The sequence below is a fragment of the Grampus griseus genome (assembly GCF_964374135.1).
Source record: "Grampus griseus genome assembly, chromosome: 13".
Taxonomy (NCBI): Eukaryota; Metazoa; Chordata; class Mammalia; order Artiodactyla; family Delphinidae; genus Grampus; species Grampus griseus.
In genome coordinates, this window is record NC_139007.1 from 53,369,482 (window position 1) to 53,385,411 (window position 15,930).

A 15,930-nucleotide genomic window follows, 5' to 3' on the forward strand; every position below is an offset into this window, starting at 1 on the left:
CCTCTAAGAGTTTTATAGTGTCTGGTCTTACATTTAGGTCTCTAATCCATTTTGAGTTTATTTTTGTGTATGGTGTTAGGGAGTGTTCTAATTTCATTCTTTTACATGTAGCTGTCCAGTTTTGCCAGCGCCACTTATTGAAGAGACTGCCTTTTCTCCATTGTATATCCTTTCCTCCTTTGTCATAGATTACTTGACCATAGGTGTGTGGGTTTATCTCTGAGTGTGCTCTATCCTGTTCCATTGATCTATATTTCTGTTTTTGTGCCAGTACCATATTGTCTTGATTACTGTAGCTTTGTAATATAGTGTGAAGTCAGGGAGTCTGATTCCTCCAGCTCTGTTTTTTTCCCCTCAAGATTGCTTTGACTGTTCGGGGTCTTTTGTGTCTCCATACAAACTTTAAGATTTCTTGTTCTAGTTCTGTAAAAAATGCCATTGGTAATTTGATAGGGATTGCATTGAATCTGTAGATTGCTTTGGGTAGTATAGTCATTTTCACAGTATTGATTCTTCCAATCCAAGAACATGGTATATCTCTGTCCGTTTGTGTCATCTTTGATTTCTTTCATCAGTGTCTGACAGTTTCTGCATACAGGTCTTTTACCTCCTTAGGTATGTTTATTCCTAGGTATTTTATTCTTTTTGTTGCAGTGGTGATGGGGATTGTTTCCTTAATTTCTCTTTCTGATCTTTCATTGTGAGTGTATAGAAATGCCAGAGTTTTCTGTGTATTAATTTTGTATCCTGCAAATTTACCAGATTCATGGATTAGCTCTAGTAGTTTTCTGGTGGCATCATTAGGATTCTTTATGTATAGTATCATGTCATCTTCAAACAGTGACAGTTTTACTTCTTTTTTTCCAATTTGTATTCCTTTTATTTCTTTTCCTTCTCTGATTGCCATTGCTAGGACTTCCAAAACTACGTTGAATAATAGTAGTGAGAGTGGACACCCTTGTCTTGTTCCTGATTTTAGAGAAATGATTTCAGTTTTTCACCATTGAGAATGATGTTTGCTGTGGGTTTGTCATATATGGTCTTTATTATGTTGAGGTAGGTTCCCTCTGTGCCCACTTTCTGGAGAGTTTTTATTATAAATGGGTGTTTAATTTTGTCAAAAGCTTTTTCTCCGTCTATTGAGATGATCATATGGTTTTTATTCTTCAGTTAGTTTCACATGATGTATCACATTGATGGATTTGCATATATTGAAGAATCCTTGCATCTCAGGGATAAATCCCACTGAAACATGGTGTATGATCCTTTTAATGTGTTGTTGGATTCTGTTTGCTAATATTTTCTTGAGGACTCTTGCATCTATATTCACCAGTTATATTGGTCTGTAATTTTCTTTTTTTGTAGTATCTTTGTCTGGTTTTGGTATCAGGGTGATAGTAGCCTTGTAGAATGAGTTTGGGAGTGTTCCTTCCTCTGCAATTTTTTGGAAGAGTTTGAGAAGGATGGGTGATAAGTCTTCTCTAAATGCTTGATAGAATTTACCTGTGAAGCCATCTGGTCCTGGACTTTGTTGGAAGATTTTTTTTTTTTTTTTTTGCGATACGCGGGCCTCTCACTGCTGTGGCCTCTCCCGTTGCGGAGCACAGGCTCTGGACACACAGGCTCGGCGGCCATGGCTCACGGGCCCAGCCGCTCCGCGGCATGTGAGATCTTCCCGGACCGGGGCACGGACCTGAGTCCCCTGCATCGGCAGGCGGACTCTCAACCACTGCGCCACCAGGGAAGCCCTGTTGGAAGATTTTTAATCACAGTTTCAATTTCATTAATTGTGATTGGTCTGTTCATATTTTCTCTTTCTTCCTGGTTCAGTCTTGGAAGGTTATACCTTTCTAAGAATTTGTCTACTTCTTCCAGGTTGTCTATTTTATTGGCATAGAGTTGCTTATAGTAGTCTCTTTATGATGCTTTGTATTTCTGTGGTGGCCGTGTGACTTCTTTTTCATTTCAGATTTTATTGATTTGAGTCCTCTCCCTCTTTCTCTCTTTTTTTCCCCACCAGGGAAGCCCCTCTCCCTCTTTTTTTTTGATGAGTCTGTCTAAAGGTTTATCAACTTTGTTTATCTTCTCAAAGAAGCAGCTTTTAGTTTTATTGATCTTTGCTGTTGTTTTCCTTGTTTCTATTTCATTTATTTCTGCTCTGATATTTATGGTTTCTTTCCTTCCACTAACTTTGGGTTTTGTTTGTTCTTCTTTCCCTAGTTCCTTTAGGTGTAAGGTTAGCTTATTTATTTGAAATTTTTCTTGTTTCTTGAAGTAGGATTGTGTTGCTATCAACTTCACTCTTAGAATTGCTTTTGCTGCATCCCATAGGTTTTGGATCGTCGTGTTTTCGTTGTCATTTGTCTCTAGGGATTTTTTGACTTCCTCTTTGATTTCTTCAGTGATCTCTTGGTTATTTAGTAATGTATTGTTTAGCCTCCATATGTTTGTGTTCTTTTATGTTTTTTTCCCTGTAATTCATTTCTAATCTCATAGCGTTGTGCTCAGAAAAGATGCTTGATATGATTTCAGTTTTCTTAAATTTACCAAGGCTTGATTTGTGACCCCAGGTGGGATCTATCCTGGAGAATGTTCCATGAGCACTTGAGAAGAAAGTGTAATCTGCTGTTTTTGGATGGAATGTCCTATAATATCAATTAAATCTGTCTGGTCTATTGTGTCATTTAAAGCTTGTGTTTCCCTATTAATTTTCTGTCTGGATGATCTATCCATTGGCATAGATGAGGTGTTAAAGCCCCCCACTATTACTGTTTTACTGTCAATTCCCTCTTTTATAGCTGTTAGCATTTGCCTTATGTATTGAGATGCTCCTGTGTTGGGTGTATGTATATTTATAATTGTTATATCTTCTTCTTGGATTGATCTCTTGATCATTATGTAGTGGCCTTCCTTGTCTCTTGTAACATTCTTTAGTTTAAAGTCTATTTTATCTGATATTTGTATTGCTACTCCAGCTTTATTTTGATTTCCATTTGCATGGAATATCTTTTTCCATCCCCTCCTTTCAGTCTGTATTTGTCCCTAGGTCTGAAGTGGGTCTCTTGTAGACACCATATATATGGGTCTTTTTTTTGTATCCTTTCAGCGAGCCTGTGTCTTTTGGTTGGAGGATTTAGTCCATTCCCATTTAAGGTAATTATCCATATGTATGCTCCTATCACCATTTTCTTAATTGTTTTGGGTTGGTTTTTCTTTGCGCTTTTCTTTTTTTTTTCCCAGTACGCAGGCCTCTCACTGTTGTGGCCTCTCCCGTTGCAGAGCACAGGCTCCGCGCAGGCTCAGTGGCCATGGCTGACGGGCCCAGCCGCTCCGTGGCATGTGGGATCTTCCCGGACTGGGGCACAAACCCACGTCCCCTGCATCGGCAGGCGGACTCTCAACCACTGCGCCACCAGGGAAGCCCCTTGGGTTGGTTTTTGTCGGTCCTTTTCTTCTCTTGTGTTTCCTACTTAGAGAAGTTCCTTTAGCATTTGTTGTAGAGCTGGTTTGGTGGTGCTGAATTCTCTTAGCTTTTCTTTGTCTGTAAAGGTTTTGATTTCTCTGTCGAATTTGAATGAGATCCTCGCTGTGTAGAATAATCTTGGTTGTAGGTTCTTCCCTTTCATCATTTTAAATATATTGTGCCACTCCCTTCTGGCTTATAGGGTTTTTGCTCAGAAATCAGCTGTTAACCTTATGGGAGTTCCCTTGTATGTTATTTGTTATTTTTCCCTTGTTGCTTTTAATGATTTTTCTTTGTCTTTAATTTTTGTCGATTTGATTACCATGTGTCTCGGCGTGTTTCTCCTTGGGTTTATCCTGCCTGGGACTCTATGTGCTTCCTGGACTTGGATGGCTATTTCCTTTCCCATATTAGGGAAGTTTTCAAATATAATCTCTTCAAATATTTTCTTGGGCCCTTTCTCTCTCTTCTCCTTCTGGGACTCCTATAATGAGAATGTTGGTACATTTAATGTTGTCCCAGACGTCTCTTAGGCTGTCTTCATTTCTTTTCATTCTTTTTTCTTTATTCTCTTCCGCAGCAGTGAATTCCACCATTCTGTCTTCCAGGTCACTTATCCATTCTTTTGCCTCAATTATTCTGCTACTGATTCCTTCTAGTGTATTTTTCATTTCAGTTATTGTATTGTTCATCTCTGTTTGTTCTTTAATTCTTCTAAGTGCTTGTTCTTTAATTCTTCTAGGTCTTTGTTAAACATTTCTTGCATCTTCTCGATCTTTGCCTCCATTCTTTTTCCAATGTCCTGGATCATCTTCACTATCATTATTCTGAATTCTTTTTCTGGAAGGTTGCCTATCTCCACTTCATTTTGTTGTTTTTCTGGGGTTTTATCTTGTTCCTTCATCTGGTACATAATCCTCTGCCTTTTCCTTTTGTCCATCTTTCTGTGAATGTGGTTTTCATTCCACAGCCTGCAGGATTGTAGTTGCTCTTGCTTCTGCTGTCTGCCCTCTGGTGGATGCAGCTATTAAGAGGCTTGTGCAAGCTTCCTGATGGGAGGGACTGGTGGTGGGTAGAGCTGGGTGTTGCTCTGGTGGGCAGAGCTCAGTAAAACTTTAATCTGCTTGTCTGCTGATGGATGGGGCTGGGCTCCCTCCTTGTTGGTTGTTTGGCCTGAGGCGACCCAGCACTCGAGCCTACCTGGCTCTTTGGTGGGGTTAATGGTGGACTCGGGGAGGGCTCATGTCAAGGAGTGCTTCCCAGAATTTCTGCCACCACTGTCCTTGTCCCTATGGTGAGCCACAGCGAGCCCCCACCTCTGCAGGACACCCTCCAACACTAGCAGGTATGTCTGATTCAGTCTCCTGTGGGGTCACTGCTCCTTCCCCCTGGGTCCCAATGCACATACTATTTTGTGTGTGCCCTGCAAGAGTAGAGTCTCTGTTTCCCCCAGTCCTGTCGAAGTCCTGCAATTAAATCCCACCACACTTCAAAGTCTGATTCTCTGGGCATTCCTCCTCCTGTTGCCGTATCCCCAGGTTCAGAAGCCTGACATGGGGCTCAGAACCTTCACTCCAGTGTGTGGACTTCTATGGTATAATTGTTCTCTAGTTTGTGAGTCACCCAGCCAGCAGTTATGGGATTTGATTTTATTGTGATTGCGCCCCTCCTACTTTCTCATTGCGGCTTTTCCTGTCTTTGTATGTGGGGTATCTTTTTTGGTGAGTTACGGTGTCTTCCTGTCAATGATTGTTCAGCAGTTAGTTGTGATTCTGGTGCTCTCACAAGAGGGAGTGAACACACATCCTTCTACTCTGCCATCTGGAACCAATCTCTGGAAATATTTCTTACTAAGATGCTTTTTCCAGGTACGTTTTGTGGACTCTAACCTCAGTGTCTTGCTTTGTGTCAGTTAAAATCAGAAATTATATGAGCAAAAATATAATATATATACTTATTGTCAAAACTGACAATTAAGCAAAATGTACTGAATCCATCATTTATGTGAACTGTTCCTTTCTTGGAAAGTTTCTAATACTTCCTGTAAGTAGTCATAATGCAAATTGCCACGTCATGTAGTTCTGGCAAAAATTCACATTGAATTTGTTTCATTTTTTTCTTTCCATTTGTCTTTTTTTTTGGATTCTCTTTTGATGACACTTATTGCTTCATAAAGTTTATGATCTTCTTCTTTCTCTCATAGTTGCTTTGTTCTCCATGCTTTTTGTTTCTCTGAAGGGAGAAGACAATATGGGAAGGCAGTGAATAGAGCATAGGTTTTGAATATTGATAGGTCAGGATTGACCTTTGCTATGTTTTAGTTTGTACTAAATCACATTGAGAAAAATCACATCTGTGCCTCAGTTTCCTCAGTGTGAAAGGTGATTCTATTTGAATATAGGTTTGGCTGCATGTAACCAAGTCCCCAAATAGCTGGGACTTAAACTGAATAGAACTGAATAAAATTTATTTCTCATTCATATAAAATCTGGGCTGGTATTGTGACTGCTCTGGGAAGTCATCAAGGCTCCATGAGACATCAGAGACCCAGGCTCTTGCTGTCTGATTGTTCCATTGTCCCTAGAGTGTTGTCCCCAATTCCATAGCCTGAATGACTCACTCTTTTTTTTTTTAAGATTTTTTTTTTTCTTTTTGATGTGGACTATTTTAAAAATCGTTATTGAATTTGTTATAGTATTGCTTCTGTTTTATGTTTTGGTTTATTGGCCAGAGGCATGTGGGATCTTAGTGCCCTGACCAGGGATTGAACCCACACCCCCTGCATTGGAAGGCGAAGTCTTAACCACTTGATCGCCAGGGAAGTCCCCTGAATGACTCACTCTTACCACTACTGAATTCCAAATGCAGGGAAAAAGAACACGACCTGGAAGTTGTGATCATTGCTCATGTGTCATTGATGAAACTTGCTATCTGGCCGCACATAGCTGCAAGCGAGGCTGGGAACTGTAGACTTTATTTTGCATGGCCATGTGTCTGGCTAAAAACTGGGGGTTTCATTATTCTAGAAGAAGAGGTGAATAGCTTTTGGGGATTAACTAGCATTATCTGCCATAGGCAGGGTTGGCCTATATTAGCCAGTAGGCACAGTAGTACCTCATGCCTACAATACTTTTAGGGGTCCACAAAAAGATTTTAATTTTAATTTCTTTTAAAATCAGGAGAAAAAATGAATATGATAATGATATATCATAATGGAATCCAGCCTGTATTATATTTTCTTTATTCCACTGCAGTCATAAAATATAATTTTTAATGTTTTCTTAAAAAGGAAGAGTACCGGTCTTCCCTGGTGGCGCAGTGGTTGGGAGTCCGCCTGCCGATGCAGGGGACGCAGGTTTGTGCCCTGGTCCGGGAGGATCCCACGTGCCGCAGAGCGGCTGGGCCTGTGAGCCATGGCCGCTGAGCCTGCGCGTCCGGAGCCTGTGCTCCACATCGGAAGAGGCCACAGCAGTGAGAGGCCCGCGTACCACAAAAAAAAGAGAAAAAGTTCAACATACAATTTGAAAAAATTTTCAAAACAGAATGTGAAATTTTAGATCTTTATCTACCTGGAAAGATAAATGTCTACAAAATTTCCATGGCAAGGTGGGATTTTATTTACTGTTTTCATATTTATTTAATTTAAGAATTTAAGTGACTTTTAAAACCGGAATCACACAATAATTACAATTTTTAAATTTAAATATATTAATCCATTAGCAGTTACAACTCATTAGAATTTGTTTTATTGAGTAAGATGGTTGTCTCTTGACTGAGAACAGGCCCCAGGGATAAGGAATCATGGAATAAATGCATGTACTTCTAAAAGGGAATTGAAAAGATACCAGATTTACAAGGATAGTCTGTATCACCCTTGTTCTTTGTATTTTCAAAAATTTTAACCAGTAATTGCAAGTCATTTGTGCTACTGAAGAAACTGAGATATGTTTATTAATATGTAATATTCCATAAATATCAGTATTTAAATCTGTAAAAATGAATATATATATTTTTCAATCATATCAGTAGCAATTACAGTGACAACCTATTTTATCTATGCTTTCTTCAAAGACTGTGATTAAACCTCTAATAATTTAAAATGACCCAGAAGCCTTGCTTTCCAAGCTAGTGTGCAGTCTTGATGTACTGATGAGTGCTTGAAATCACAGAGTCAACAAAATACATCTTTCTGAGACAGAAATTTTACCCTCTATTATATTTACATTAAAGTATATTACAAAAATGTGGAATAGAGCAAGATAACCACATGAATTGTCAAAAACAAAAAATGGATTCAAAGAAATTCAACATGTGGATGAAAACTCTTGGGTCTGCCTATAGAGTTCTTACTTTCCTTGTCCTTATAATTATTTCAGTAAGAAAGTTTGAGAAGTACCACTTTAAATATTTAAAATACCACCGTAAATATTTTAATATCACGTTCCACCTGATCCAGCTTCAGAACATGAATACTGCATATAGTATGAATACCTAGGTGGGCCATTTGAAGCAAGAGACCCTCACACAATCAATTAGAAGATAGCCAGATGCCCATTATGATGAAAGAGTCATGGCTTACTGAGGAGGAGACTCTATCTCATGATTGTATCTAGAGATGAGCTCACCTAAGCCAGAGTCTCAGCAAAGCTCTTTACTCTGTAGTTGAGTACATTATCAGAATTTTGCATCCTTAAGAACTTAGGTTATCTGTGACATGTTCCTGTGTCCTTAGAAAAAGGGCAAGTGTCAAAATGCCTGAATAGTACGTTGCTTTTTAAAGACTTTTTGGTGAGTGGGTATTTTAAACAAAATTGAGTCCCTGCTTTCAAAGCTTAACAAATTCACTTTTTTTTCCCTTGGCAACCAAGTAGTACTTAGCAGTTTTACTGGCTCTAACCAATCTCTTCCAGCTAGGCAAGGATAGCTGTTTTCTTTGGCCTGACTATTTGGAATCATCTGCAGGAATTTGGTTGGTCGAAAATATGCTTGACAGTTGAGTCCCCCTTCTCTCTGCCTTGGCTCTGTAGGCAGAGCTTGTTAAATTATTCTGTGTGAGTGTGTTGGTACCTGAAGTATGTGTATTTGCACATGCCACAAGGGTCTTATTCAATAATTTATTACTTTGATTCCTTAAGTAGACACTTGTGACCTGAGTAAGAATTCCTCTAAATGGACTTACCCAGTTATACTTGGGAAGTAAACTTTCTCTTGTTTGGAAGTTTAGGTTTAGAAAATGTTTGCATTAGCCCTTAAGTATTTGACATGGTATAGGATATAGAACATAGTATAGAAAGGCAAGATTAAACAAACTACAGGCCCTTCTGTGAAGGATTCTCATTGAAACCTTTCATTGCCTGGTTTGGTCTAATGTTTATGTCCTTGAGTGATGTGGGCTCCACTTCATCATGAATATGATTTCACACTCTTGTAATCTATTATTACCTTATTAGATTACTTGATTAATATCTAAATTTAATTTTACTTCTTTGTATCTAACTTGTATTCAGTCACTATAAAGTAAGAAATTATCTTACCATTAATTACTATGAACACCCATTCTTCCTAATCACTTCTTAGATTGTAAAAATAGATGTAGTCAGGATGAATCTCTGACTCTAAAATTGAGTGTAACAATATAAGTTTAGGGCTTCCCTGGTGGCACAGTGGTTAAGAATCCTCCTGCCAATGCAGGGGACACAGGTTCGAGTCCTGATCTAGGAAGATCCCACATGCCGCTGAGAAACTAAGCCCGTGTGCCACAACTACTGAGCCTGTGCTCTAGAGCCCGCGAGCCACAACTACTGAGCCCGTGTGCCACAACTACTGAAGCCCATGTGCCTAGAGCCTGTGGTCCGCAACAAGAGAAGACACCACAATGAGAAGCCTGCGCACCGCAACGAAGAGTAGCTTGTGCTCGCCACAACTAGAGAAAGCCCACGTGCAGCAATGAAGACCCAACGCAGCCAAAAATAAGTAAATAAATAAATTTATAAAAAAATACATATATATGTTTAAAATTTTTTTTTTTTTTTTTTTTTTTTTGTGGTACGCGGGCCTCTCACTGTTGTGGCCTCCTCCGTTGCGGAGCACAGGCTCCGGACACACAGGCTCAGCAGCCATGTCTCACGGGCCCAGCCGCTCCACGGCATGTGGGATCTTCCCGGACCGGGGCACGAACCCGTGTCCCCTGCATCGGCAGGCGGACTCTCAACCACTGCGCCACCAGGGAAGCCCTAAAATTTTTATATAATTCAGCTTATTCTCTATGTTCACTCTCTTTCTCTTATAGTGGGGTAGAATATTGCCATTAATTTGGGATTTCCCCTCCTTCACATTTCTTTAGGATGTATATTTAAAAATATATCTAAGAATTTGGAGAGGATAAAAGACATTGGGGGAGGGGATCCATGTCATATTTGCATGGAGATAGCAAATGAGATATCTACTCTCCTAATTTGTGCTAAGTTATCACTCCACTTGGTTTGCTGCCAGGATGTCCTCAGCTTCCTAGGCATACTTTCTTTGGTTGTGAGGGCTCTTTTTCCTGATTCTGTATCACTCATAGGAGCAAGGAATCTTTCTGTTTCTCTCAGCCATCTCTGTGAGGCTGTTCATGGTCTTTTCAACTGAAGGTGTCACAGAGCCTTTCCCTTTCTAGGTACTTGTCTACTGAGAGAAAGAAAGAGAGACAGACAGACCGACAGACTGATTATTGACGTGTGTATCTATAAACAACTCTTAGAACAAGTATAGACAATTTGTTGTTTCTGGAAGCTTTTCCTAGGAACCAGGTTCCTTTTGTTTCAGTGCTCCATAAACACTCAGATCTTTCTCCCTTGGGCCTTCCCTCTGAGAAGTGGGGTACAAGATCCTCCCTCTGGGATCCAGGGAGGTTTTTGCTCTCATTTGACCTTCGTTCCATCTTTTTCCATCTCCCCTGCTGGAAAAAAGATTTTCTAGTCTGGATAAAAGTCAGATTACCTTCAATTAAAAAAAATCTCTTTAACAACAACTAGGAAAACTTTCCTTAAATCAACCCTAAGTCAAGGAACGTGGAGCAGACGGTCTGCTCAAATTAGGGAAAAGGAAAGCAAGAAATTCTGGAAGGAAAAAAGGAACATGGGTGAATATCACAGAAGTATTATCCCACCACATTTAGGTCTTAATTGTCTATACAAGTTACCGCTATCTGAGCCTTGTGAAAAGAAATTAAAATCTTCTCTGTTTTTTTGGAAATTTCCTTGGAATTGAACCAGTTGATTCAATCATCCAAGGGATGGTTTTCTAAGCATCTTGTCTCTTATCTTTCCCCCTTATGCTACTTCTTTCATTAAAGAACAAAAACTAAAAACTCCATAAGTGTGTGGGAGAAGGAAAATAAAGTAGAACAAAAATTCAAATCGCTCTAGCTGCCATCTTGCGTCCCTGCGTGTGTGCGCCTTACCTCAGCTGGTCTGCCCGAGACCCCCTGATCGCCAACCCTAGTCCCCCGCACGGCCCCATTTCTGCTCCAAAAAGATGAAAGAAGCTATCATGAACCAAGAGAAACTCGCCAAACTGCAGGCACAAGTGTGCATTGGTGGGAAAGGAACTGCTCACAGAAAGAAGGTGGTTCATAGAACAGCCACAGAAGACTACAGAAAATGTCAGTTCTCTTTAAAGAAGTTAGGGGTGAACAATATCTCTGGTATTGAAGAGGTGAATATGTTCACAAACCAAGGAACGGTGATGCACTTTAACAACTCTAAAGTTCAGGCATCTCTGGCAGCAAACACTTTCACCATTACAGGCCATGCTGAGACAAAGCAGCTGACAGAAATGCTACCCAGCATCTTAAACCAGCTTGGCGCGGATGGTCTGACCAGTTTAAGGAGACTGGCTGAAGCTCTGCCCAAACAATCTGTGGATGGAAAAGCACCACTTGCTACTGGAGAGGATGATGATGATGAAGTTCCAGATCTGGTGGATAATTTTGATGAGGCTTCCAAGAATGAAGCAAACTGAATTGAGTCAACTTCTAAAGAAGATAAATCTTGAAGAAGTTACTGGGAGATGCTATTTTATATTATGACTGCTTTTTAAAATTTTGTTTATGGATCTGATAAAATCTAGATCTCTAATATTTTTAAGCCCAAGCCCCTGGACACTGCAGCTCTTTTCAGTTTTTGCTTAATACAATGTCATTCTTTGCAGCTAATTAAGCTGAAGAAGCCTGGGAATAAAGTTTGAAACAAAGGTTAATAAAGTTTCCAAAAAAGAAAATATTCAAATCGCTAGTAGTTTTTTCTTATAAGCTAACATAGAGAAAGACAAATTGCTGGCAGGGTTTGGTACATTCTCTGACTTTCTCTAACCTAAATTATGCTTTTTCTGAGAGTTGTTTATAAATACACAGGTCAATAATCAGTCAGTCAATCTCTCTCTCTGTCTCTCTCTCTTTCACATATCCCAGGAGAGCAAGTACCTAGAAAAAGGTCCACAAGTTTAATGTGCTCATAGTTGACATCATTGCTCATTTTGGCACTCTATCACCTGGAGTCTGGTGACCAAGTTTTTTCAACAGTTATTCCATGTAGTCACTATCAATCACAGTTGACATACAAGATGAAATTTGTTTGATATCCTTGCCTAGTGGTTAAAAAAGTGTGCTCTGTTACCATACTGCCAGTGTTCAAGTCGCTGTTCTATCATTTATGAACTGGGGAAACGGTTTGGGCAAGACATTTAACTTTTCTAAGCCTCAATTCTTTATGAAGTAATAATAAGAACTACCCAAAAAGTTACTGCAAAAATTAAAGGGAATAGTCTATGTAACGAGCTTAGAGTAGTGCCTAGCCCACAAAATACTTTAGCTTTTATTAATATTACTACTATTACTCATATGAGGTGTTTTCTATTTAGAATATCCAGGGAAAGGTTGACATATGATTCCAAATTTGTGAAAATTCCATCTGCCTAGAGTTTCTCAAATGTAAGAAAGGTTTTATGATGTAATTGGGAGAATATGTGAGTAACCATTCTTGGAACCCTTGATTGTGGGGGCAGATTGGCTGTACCCATTAGTGATTGGAGCTGGAACAAGAGCTATCACTGTCTGCACTACACCATTTTATTAGGAGTCAGTGTGGACAAAACCCCTTTTTTTGTTGTTTATTTATTTGTTTGTTTTTCAGCACCTAAAGAATCCATAGTTGTGGGGAATCTTAGCTAATTTGAAGCTTTTCCTCATCCTGACAGATTGGATAGAATCTATGCCTAGTATCAAAAGTTATTATAGTTGAAATGCTCAGACTAGAAGAGTAAATGTTATTAGCTTTTCTTCCATGAGAAATCAGGCTTAAAAAGGGTAATTTAAACCCAAAACAAAGGGCCGACTGGCAGAGATACACATATCCACTTAGGGACAGATGGATTGAATCTACTCTTGTATTGGTAGCCAATTAGGTAAGTGAAAACTTCTGCTTTGAGTGTTTAGCTTCAAAAACTTCATATAACAGAAGTTTGATTATAATAACTGAAATTAGAAATAGAATTACAATGCTATATTGTAACTGGAAACTGAAAACAGGTGTGGTTCTTTGCTCCTCTCAAGCAAAGAACCAATTTTTGAGAGGGAGACATATATGAAGTTTGAATATATTGTGTTATTGGAAAATAGGTTATATAAAAATTTTTGTAAAGATAAGCCCCAGGGTTGACCTCACACCAAGATGAGCAAATAATTCATCAATTATTGAACTTGTGAAAAGTAAATGGGAAATACTATGGTGTAGTAGAAAGATTATCTTAAAACCAGTTCTAGATCCTTTAAGCATTCACCAGTTAATTAATTAACTAATTAATTAAAATAGGATTGATTGTATGCCATTTCCTGATTGGATGAAAAAAATAAAATGGTATTAATGACCGTAGTGAGTAGAGAACACAAAACTGGAGTCCAGAGGAGAGAGAAGAGCTGTCATGTATAATGGGTTCACTGGCTTAAAGTGGTAGTTAAATCCATGGGAGTGAGTAAAAATCATCCACAGAAAACAAATAGAAGAAATGGAGCAAAAACCTTCAGGGAGGAATAAAAGAAAAGAAGGCAGAGCTAGCTGGGACAAATAAATGTCAGAGAAGTGGCAGAGAGCAGGCTAGGGGGAAGGGACTTTGAGGAAGTGAGGCTTCTGGTTCAAGATGACAGGTTGCACATACATTATCTCTTCTTCCACAAATCCCATGGAAATACAATTTAGAAGTACCAAGGGTAAGAAATTTATAACAGTTCTCCAATGAGGCAGAGACATACGCAAACCATTAACCTTGATGAATTTCTGGAAGATGGAAAGTATGTGGTATATTAAGGAATACAGGAGCAGAAGCACAGCCAGATGTGCACACCCAGAGGCTGCTGTGGAGGCAGGAGCCAAGCTCCCTAATGGTGGTGCCTCCAAAATGCTTCCAACCTAGAGATAAAAGCTCCAGTTTCACGAGGGGTTATGGCTCCGATATCAAGGTTGATGTTTGTCTCTAAACGGTTGTAAGAGATAACAAGTTAGCACCTGTTCCGTAAGCACTGCTTGCCAAAGGAATTGGTTTGGGATTCCCAAAATAAAACCCAGATAGTGGGCCTAGCTTGCTCCCTGCTGTCTGCTTACACAGTTTAAAGGAAAGCTGTCTGTGGGCTCAGAGCTCACAGTCCATCCCTCTCACTGAAGAGAGGCCTAGTGGGGAAGAGAACTACATGCCGGCAGAGGGAAACCAGGTCAGCAACGTGTTCCAAGTAAGTAGTCCGCAGTTCATGAGTTTAAATGGACACATATCATATTAGAGGAAAAATAATCATACACACATATGCACAGTGCCAATATGAACCAAGGAATCTTTGAAAGAAACTGATTATTCAGGACACAGAATATAATTTCATATATCTCTTCATAAACACTAAGGAACAATAAAGAAATATTGGAAATTTAAAAATATGATGTCTGAAATTTTCTTGAAAAATTAAAAAGAAGTGCTGGAATAAAAACCTGAGGAAATCTAGAAATTAGGCTAAAAGAAAAATAGGAATGTACAGAAGAAAACTTTAAAGTCTTAAAGGATCTATCTAGGAGAACTACAGTCTTTCAAAAAAAGTTTCAGAAAGAAAAGGGAATATTTTAAGGAAATTATTGGAGAAATAATGGATGAAAATATATTTCTGAGACATAAACACATGGATCCTCAGCTTGAAAGGGCACACAGAATGAGGAGGACATGAATGAAGAAGAAAAACCATACCTAGACAGAGATTCAGAAAAAGTAGAAAGATCCCCAAAGCCTCCACTTACTGCCTCTAATAAATGGAAATGCAGCTTCTCATCAGAGACACTATATGCTTGAAGACTGAGGTCTGAGAAAAATGTGATGTGTAATCTAGAAGTAAATGCTCAGCCAAACTATCAATTAAGAGTTCCAGTAAACTAAGGACGTTTTTAGATATGCAAGACCTAGAAAATTTTACCGCTTGTCAACCACCCTCTTTGGAAGACTTACTCTCTATTTATCCAACAAAACAACAAAGGAATGTGAGAAAAAGGGAAAAGAAAGTGAGATCCATGAAACAGAATACCTAATCTATTGTATATTATGGTTGTGTAGTAGAATCCCTGTTTTGTAGGAAACATACACTACAGCATTCAGAAGTGATAGAAAATTGAGTCAGCAGTTCACTCTCAAGTGATTCAGAAAAACATATGCTTTGTATTGTACCTTCAGCTTTTCTGTAATTTTGTGATTATTTTGAAATTAAAAAATTAAAACAAAACAAAACAAAATGAAGAAAAGAGGCTATACAAGGTTAAAAAACAAGCCCCCTCACCCAAGGCATGGCCTACCTAAAACTCCATCCCCATCCTCCATTCCCCAGCACTCTCTATCCCACCTTCCTAGCATCAATCAATAGTTGACGTACGTAGTAATGTATTTAATTATTTATATGTTTCTTATCTTTTGCCTCTGCCTCACTGCTGGAATAAAATTTGTGAGGAGCTCTTCATTGCTGTATCCCCAGAACATGGAAAACTGCCAAGAACATACTGAGTTCTTGATAAATATTTGCTGAGTGAACTAATAATCTTGTTATTACAAACATTAGTAATAAGTAAAATGTCATTCTTTATAAAATATTAATGCTTTCCAAATACTAAAATTGCAGCTACTCAATATTGCCTATTATTTGAGGTTACAAATTTTCACTTCCTTTCTACGTGAAAAGAAATCTACTCCAACACCACTTTTAAGATTATTGTCCCCCGAGATTTTCTTGAAAATGAGATGTCTTCTGCAAGTCAGTCCAAGGGAGGAAAGTTTCAAATGCTAGATTGCAATCTTAAGAGTATTGAGAAGATGGTTTGCTACATTATTTTTTTTTCAGAAAAAGATATCAGTAAAAATATTAGGATAGGTAGCAGAAGATTTTAAAAAAGGAAAAATAATTCCAGGAT

The 15,930-nt window shown here is 38.8% G+C and overlaps 1 protein-coding gene across 1 annotated transcript; it reads left to right on the top strand.

Moving 5' to 3' along the window:
- The first annotated feature begins 10,936 nt into the window (after positions 1–10,936).
- LOC309831798 (transcription factor BTF3-like) lies at positions 10,937–11,672 on the top strand. Its single transcript, XM_082669144.1, has one exon. The coding sequence runs from the start codon at positions 10,982–10,984 to the stop codon at positions 11,465–11,467; it is 486 nt and encodes a 161-aa protein (XP_082525270.1). The 5' UTR covers positions 10,937–10,981; the 3' UTR covers positions 11,468–11,672.
- Positions 11,673–15,930: the final 4,258 nt, after the last annotated feature.

Bases quoted from the DNA above. Each gene is read 5' to 3' on its own strand.
- LOC309831798 (XM_082669144.1), top strand. From the start codon at position 10,982: ATGAAAGAAGCTATCATGAACCAAGAGAAACTCGCCAAACTGCAGGCA.